The following is an 8,036-nucleotide window of genomic DNA, read 5'->3' as shown; positions in this document are numbered from 1 at the left end:
GTTTTTAATATATTATAAAAACTTGTGTGATTTTTTTTTAAACATTTTCCCAAACAATTTACTTTAGAATGAAACAGATAATTTTTTTACACACTATTACGTAAAATTCATGAAAAAATACGGAACACTATACGAACGAAAGTTTTATAACGTTCAACTGTGTAATGTACAACACCTAAAGATGTCGCATACATAGGTGTTCCCTCTTTGCCTCTTAAACTGTGTATAAGTCACTTTCTGTGCCGAACCAAATACAAGTGTGGAGTGTGTACAAGTGACCACTCCTAATCATGAAATTTTTTCCAAAGTGCACTTAACGATCTTATTATCATTTAAAAAAAGAACGTTCTTTAAGTTTGTATGTTGGTGGTAATTAATTGTGATATGTTGATTTGATGAGGAAAAATAATTCTTCCGAGGTAAGCAAGCACGAAATGCCAGTCAGTGAACGTATATTTTGGGCGTTGACCGCAGACTTTAATCGGGATTCACAACACAATGATTTCTTTCTCAATTTCATGTATAAAGGAAAATAAACTTTTTTATGTGTTGTAAAGTATCACGCATAGTTAATTGTTATGTATTGTAGAAAATGTGGATCTGGATTTTGGTATTAACCTTCGCTTGCGGGAACGGCCAGTTCTCGCAAGATCCGATAGAATCGACGCGCACTCCTTGGAACCGATTTGATGATAGAGATTCAACTGGATTTGGACTACGAAATTCTGGCAATCCAACTGACAATATTATCATAAAAGAGGCGTAAGTTTTATGGATAATAATTATACAAAAATGTTGATGTATTACAGTTGCTTTAGAAAAACATGATTTATACATGTAATATTGAAAACGAATAATTTGTTTATCAATTTATTTGTAGTACTTACTTTGTGGTCACATCTAGAATGGTTAGACCAGGACAGATCTACCGTTTAGCTGTAAATGTCTTATACAGTCCAATACCAATGATGGTACGTGCATCCATTCAAAGAAATGGTGTGGAGATTGCTGCAGATTTTCAAGAAGTGAAGGAAGGCATACCAGAAACTTTAATGATGAGATTGCCACCTACATCTCTCAATGGAAACTATAAATTAAGGGTAGAAGGAACATTCAACAGTTTAACTGGTGGTCAAGCATTTTTGAATGAGACCAAACTTATATTTTCTCAAAGATCAATGACCATTTTTATTCAATTGGACAAACCTGTATACATGCAGGGAGAAAGTGTGAAATTTAGAACTATACCTATAGACACTGAACTCAAAGCATTTAATAATCCCATTGATGTATATATGTTAGATCCATACAGAAGAATAATGAGAAGATGGTTAAGTAGACAGAGCAATTTAGGAACAGTATCTTTATCATACCAACTCTCTGATCAACCTGTTTTTGGAGAATGGATTATACAGGTGATAGCACAAAGCCAAGTTGAGGAAAAAACTTTCATGGTTGAGGAATATTATCAAACACGTTTTGAAGTTAATGTTACAATGCCAGCATTTTTCTTTGACAATGATCCATACATATATGGCACAGTTCAAGCAAACTATACCAGTGGTGCTCCAGTGAGAGGAAATTTGACTCTAAAAGCAAGCTTCAAATCATTGGATAGAATACATACAGAATCTGATTCTGAACCTGCAGAAAGATACTTCTACTTTGATGAGTATTATCCTTCCTGGTTAAAAGTATCAACCTTTTATGAAAATACAGTTCCTGTACTAAGATTTTTCAATGGAACATATCATTTTCGATATCCAATGTCAGAATTATTAAATTATGTGCCTACTGCAAGTGGAGTGGAGGTTACTGTGGTTGCAACAGTTGGTGAAAGATTTTTGGAGGAAATAATCACAGGATACTCTTCAGCCCGAATTTTTAATTCTACCACGAAAATACGATTCTTAGGCGGCACACCACAAGTTTTTAAACCTGCAATGCCATTTACTGTGAATTTAGTTGCGTCGTTCCACGATAATTCTGCATTAAGGGCATCACAACTGAAAGGAGCTGTAATGGAAATTCGCGCGGACATTGACATGAAAACAGGTGGTCGTAGAACACTAGAAACACAATATCTAAAACATACACCAGACAACGAGGATATTTGGTCTACTAAAATTGATCTAAGAAAACAGCTTGGACTTGAACATAATGTAGATCAAGCTCAGCAAATTCTCAATGATATCGCGTCCATGAAAGTCTTCGCCTATCTAACTGACGGAGAAGGATTCAGAACACAAGCTGAATTATTGTTACTCGCTCATGAATCACCAAATCAGCAGCATATCAAAATCTTGACATCTACTGAGAAACCCAAAGTCGGAGAATACATGATATTCCATGTTCAAACAAATTTTTACATTGATACTTTCAACTATCTAATTATGGCAAAGGGTATGATACTTTTAACTGGACAGGATAACATGCAACACAACATAAAGACGTTTGCCGTGCCTCTCAGCGCAGAAATGGCGCCTGTTGCAACTGTTGTTGTATATAATATTGGACAGTATGGCAGCGTTGTAGCAGACTCTTTAACTTTCCCAGTAAATGGTATTTCACGCAATAATTTTACTGTATTCATTAACAATAAAAAAGCCAGAACAGGTGAAAATGTTGAAGTAGCCATTTATGGAGAACCAGGAGCGTATGTCGCTCTTTCAGGTATAGATAGATCTTTTTACACGATGCAAGCTGGAAACGAATTAACGTACGCCAACGTGATATCAAAAATGGCACGTTTCGACGAAGAAACAAACGGCACTCATTCTCATACTTGGTTATTCCATGAAGGCGACCCAGATGAAAGCGTTCATTTCCCGTCTTCAACGTTTGGCATAGACGTTAACAGAACATTCGAATACATTGGATTAATAGTCTACACAGATGCCTTTATTTATAGAAGACCCGATAACTGCAATGCAACTCAAGGATTTGGAGAATGCCTCTCTGGAAGATGTTACAGATTGGATAAAAAGTGCGATGGAGTGTTTGATTGCGAAGATGGTACTGACGAAGCGGTCTGTGAATACAGAAACGCTAGTGACGTAGCACTCTTTAGAAAATGGCGGTTCAATAGGCTACAAAGACAGTACGAAAATGTCTGGTTGTGGAAAGATATCAATATAGGTCCTCATGGTAGACACATTTTTAATATCGATGTACCAAGAAGACCGGTTCACTGGATGGTTACGGCGTTTAGTATGTCTCCAAGCATAGGCTTTGGCATGTTGCCCAAAGCCATAGAATACATGGGAGTTTTGCCATTCTACATTAATGTAGAAATGCCCACTCACAGCAGGCAAGGAGAACAGATTGGCATTCGTGTCTCGATCTTTAATTATTTGCGTTATAACATTGAAGCGCTAGTAGTGTTGGCTGGTTCTACAGATTACAAGTTTATCCATGTTGAAGATAATGGTATTGTACAATCGTACAAACCTCGGACGTCTTTTGGTGAACATCAGTTCTTCATTTGGATCCATGCTCAAGATGCTGCTATTGTCTACCTGCCTATTGTACCAATAAAACTTGGAGATATCAAAGTGCACATTTACGCCACCTCTGTAATTGGAAGAGACTCGGTTACACGTAATTTGCATGTAGAAGCTGATGGCCTTCCTCAACGCAGACATCAATCCATTTTACTTGATCTCAGTAATCGTGCCTACGTGTTCCAATACATGCACGTTAACATCACAGAAACTCCAATCATACCTTATGATGAAAATCGTTATTATGTATTTGGATCGAATAAGGCAGTTATAAGTTTGGTCGGAGACGTGGTTGGGCCAATTTTCCCAACAATGCCTGTTAATGCTACAAGCCTCATGGATCTTCCTATGGACTGTGCAGAACAAAATATGTTCAGTTTTGCGGCTAATCTGTACACAACATTGTATATGCGTTTAGTTAACCAACGTAACAGAACGCAAGAGAAACAAAGTTTCCATTACATGAATATTGGTTACCAAAGGCAACTGTCCTTCATGAATCCTGATGGATCATTCAGTCTATTCCGTAGCGATTGGAATCAGTCCTCTCCAAGCGTTTGGCTAACAGCATACTGTGCTCGTGTTTTACAAGAAGCACGTTTCTACGAATGGGAGAACTACCTTTATGTCGATCCTGATGTAATTGCCCAAGCTGTGTCTTGGATATTGAAACACCAAACACCTGAGGGATCATTTTATGAAGTTACGTGGTTACCTGATCGCAAAATGAACAGCTCTCTAAATTATAATAATGATATAATAACTCATAGAAACATCAGTCTTACAGCTCATGTTCTTATCACACTGCAAAGTGTGAAAGATTTGCCTGAGGGTTTGGGAACTCAAGTTGCTGTGAATTCTGGTAATGCAGTTAAGTGGTTGGAAAGAAATTTAAAATTGTTAGAGGAACGTGGTAAACCATATGAAATAGCAATAGTAGCATATGCTCTGTTGTTGGCAAAAGCTTCTACTGCCGGACAAGCTTTTAATATTTTATCCAGACACGCTCGTAGAGAAGGAGGTTTGACTTATTGGGGTAGAGAACCAGTGCCTCTTCCCCCTTACAAGCTGGAAAATCAGAAACCATTCTTACTCCCACGTTTACCGTATCCATATGATTCTGAAAATATTGAAACTACTGCATATGCTCTTCTGGTACACGTTGCACGACAAGAAATAATGATAGAACCTATAGTTAAATGGCTAAATGCTCAAAGATTGACTGACGGAGGTTGGGCCTCCACGCAAGACACTGCGTGGGCGATGAAAGCTTTAATGGATTATACAGTTAGGTCTAGAATCAGAGATGTTAGCTCGTTGACTGTTACTGTGGAGGCTACAGCTCTTCCAGGACAGACTAAAACATTATTCGTTAATGACAATAATCTTGCTAGACTTCAAACTATAGAGGTAACTTTATATTTGAACGATTTATAAATTTTTCTTCTCGTATTAATTTCATTTTTCTTATCGTAGATACCAGAAGCATGGGGAACGGTAAAAGTACAAGCAAAAGGTGCCGGATACGCAATTCTGCAGATGTCTGTACAGTATAATGTGGACATTCCGAAATTCCAAACACAACCACCTATCAGGTCTTTCGATCTTGTCACAAGAGCAAACTTCCATGGCAGAAATCAATCTCATATTTCGTACCTCAGTTGTCAGAGGTAAAAATATTAATCTTTATTAATTCTACTCATTCGTGCTTGAAGTATATATATTCTTTGCACCACAGGTGGATAAATACAAACGAGTCATCCCGATCTGGAATGGCAGTACTAGATGTAGCTATTCCAACAGGCTACATAATCCAACAACAAAATTTAGACAAATACATCCAATCGAAACAAGTAAGGAACCTTCAGAGAGCAAGATTCCAAGAAAAGAAAGTTCTTTTTTATTTCGATTATTTGGACCAAGAAGAGACTTGCGTGAACTTCACCATAGAAAGATGGTTCCCGGTTGCAAATATGTCACGTTATCTCCCTATCAGAGTTTACGATTACTATGCACCAGGTGTGTATATATGACCATTACTAGTTTGTAAATATTAATGGTCTTTTATTTAGAATTTATAACACTATTTCAGAGCGTTTCAATGAAAGTATATTCGATGCTCTGCCCACGTACACGCTAAATATTTGTGAGGTTTGCGGCAGTTCTCAGTGTCCATATTGTTCAATTTACAATACTGCCACCCTGTTGGCCGCGCCAACGGGTTTACTGCTCACAGTATCTATTCTGGTTGCTCTAACGAGATATTTTCGAACACAGGAATTTAGTGTTGGATAATCTCGATACCTAACGAACACAAATCTAACGAAAAATGAAAAGGGAAAGGTGAATATCCTTGGTTTTCATATTTTAATTAATATTGCCATGTTTTTTCTTAACATTAACTCTCTACTGCCGTCCTTAAATTTATCGAGTAGACATTTTGGTGCAAAAAACTGGAACCGTACCTGGATAAAGTGTAAGTACGTGTATCTTTTTGTGAAGAGATTTACGAAGTTCCAGATTTTCTTTCATTTTCAATTGTTTTAATCATTATATTTTATCGAGTTATTCATGAAAAATCCGTCCATTTGTGATCTGTTGACGTATATGACAAATTTTATATCTAGCGCACAAGTATAGATATCTTAACGAGACGCGTATTTTTATACATCTTTTAACTTCAAAACATTCAATATTTTATACATATAATTTAAAAAAAATGAATGTCTCGCGTTCTTATTCACGTTGTTGATCGATGTATATCGATTTTTTCAGATATTTTTCACTGTTCTGTACGTAGTTAACAATCTGAGACCGTTTACGTAGTTAGAGCAATGTGTTCTAGGAGGCAAAGAGTTTCAAGTACAAATAAACCTTAGTCGAAATCAAGTTTTTATAAGTATGGCACACCAAAAAATAATTCTTCTACATCTTCATAGTAATACCTGCTTAAAACAATTGATCACATTTTTTTATTTCATTTAATTTAAAAAAATTCAGGTTTCCAAACTTGTCTTTATTTATTTCTATGCTTGAATGTCTCTCCTGATTTAGATCTGCCTATTAAAGAATTCTACGCAACTTTTCTGTTCGATTTATGAAACTTTAGCCGTGCCAAGGTTAAGTATTATTAGACGAACTATAGGCACTATTTTACTTAAAATTTGCATTTACAACTTCAAGTATCGTGTTCACAATTTGTGCCTTCGTTATGCCCCTTGAACACTGTTAATTTGCAAATCAAAGATTTACATTCCGCTTAAGAAAAGTTGCTATTGGTCGGCAATCTGTAAATAGTAGGTTAGAAAGAAAAATTTTACGAACACAAACATCATTCTAGCACATGCTCACGTATAGTACCTTTCCAAATGAAGAAAAAATGAAACGTGAAGCGTATGAGGCGTTCAAATATATTTTGCCTCTACAAAGAAAACTTATATTCTTTTGTATAGTTATTTGTCTGTTCGAATATCAAAGATCTATTTTTTAGTAATATAGCACTTACGATAAGGTAGCGTATTAACTTGTAAGTTTTTAAGATGTTTTACGGCTGATACTTTGAAAATATGCGACATCATTTTATAACTTATTAATTTACAACACCACAATTTAATACTCATTTTTATCTCCTTTTAGTTTATTTAATCGAATGAAACAACATTTCCACTATATTAAAAATAAAAAGATTGATACACGATCAAACATGTACTAGAATGTTGTCGCAAATTTTCAAATGATATTGTAATATTTAATAACGTTAATAATACCGTCCATAAAAAGACCTACTTTATAATAAAACAGTAACATGTATTATTAATAATTCGTTTAATGTACGAGCGCGTGCAGTACCGAGTGATCTACCACTAAACTGTAGATCATGGATCGTATAATTTTTATTCGAGCACAACGTATCGTAGCATACGTTAAATTATTTGTAGATCTAATTTTTATAAAGCTGTTTGCTCGCTCGCGTAATCCGTCCGAAGATATATTTAAAGCGTCAAAGAGAGAGTAACATTTAACGTATGTTGAACATATTTATAAGTTTTATAATCTTTATACAAATAAACAATAAAAAAAACTTTATGGAAACTAAAGACATACGACCTCTGCTTATTTCTTATTCCAGCAACTTCTTTATAGAAACTTATTTTTTCCATGGAATTTCTAAATGCTATCATCTCCATCTGTATTACTGGTTGTAACTCATTATTATTTTATATTTATTTATTTATCATTGCAAAATCTATAACCGTAACGCTTTGATCGTATTTTCAAACACTAGTGTTCATGGCATGCTAGCCAAGTTCATCGAATATTCGTAAATAAATATAAAACGAAAAAAATTTCACAAGCAGGTGAATAGAGTCGATGATAGCAGTCGTTATTTTCAAAGCAATCTTTAATATAGCAACATAGTCAGTCTTACAATAATAAGCCAAAAATACAATCTATATATCGAGCTTCTGGAGGACGGGCGAAAAATGTTTTTGTTTTCCTTCGCGACATGCCCTTCGTGAGACCAGGAAGTGC

The 8,036-nt window shown here is 35.5% G+C and overlaps 1 protein-coding gene across 1 annotated transcript; it reads left to right on the top strand.

Moving 5' to 3' along the window:
* Positions 1 to 371: 371 nt before the first annotated feature.
* Positions 372 to 5,912, top strand: LOC108576404 (CD109 antigen). The gene is made up of 6 exons (XM_017939392.1): positions 372 to 419; positions 590 to 762; positions 881 to 4,913; positions 4,980 to 5,173; positions 5,242 to 5,522; positions 5,596 to 5,912. Exons 1-6 carry the CDS (start codon positions 396 to 398, stop codon positions 5,796 to 5,798), a joined length of 4,908 nt encoding a protein of 1,635 aa, XP_017794881.1. The 5' UTR covers positions 372 to 395; the 3' UTR covers positions 5,799 to 5,912.
* The last annotated feature ends 2,124 nt before the right edge of the window (positions 5,913 to 8,036 follow it).

Source organism: Habropoda laboriosa, unplaced genomic scaffold (genome assembly GCF_001263275.1).
Source record: "Habropoda laboriosa isolate 0110345459 unplaced genomic scaffold, ASM126327v1 scaffold291, whole genome shotgun sequence".
NCBI lineage: Eukaryota > Metazoa > Arthropoda > Insecta > Hymenoptera > Apidae > Habropoda > Habropoda laboriosa.
The sequence above is the reverse complement of the archived record's forward strand: the minus strand, read 5'-3'. Positions and strand labels throughout refer to the sequence as shown.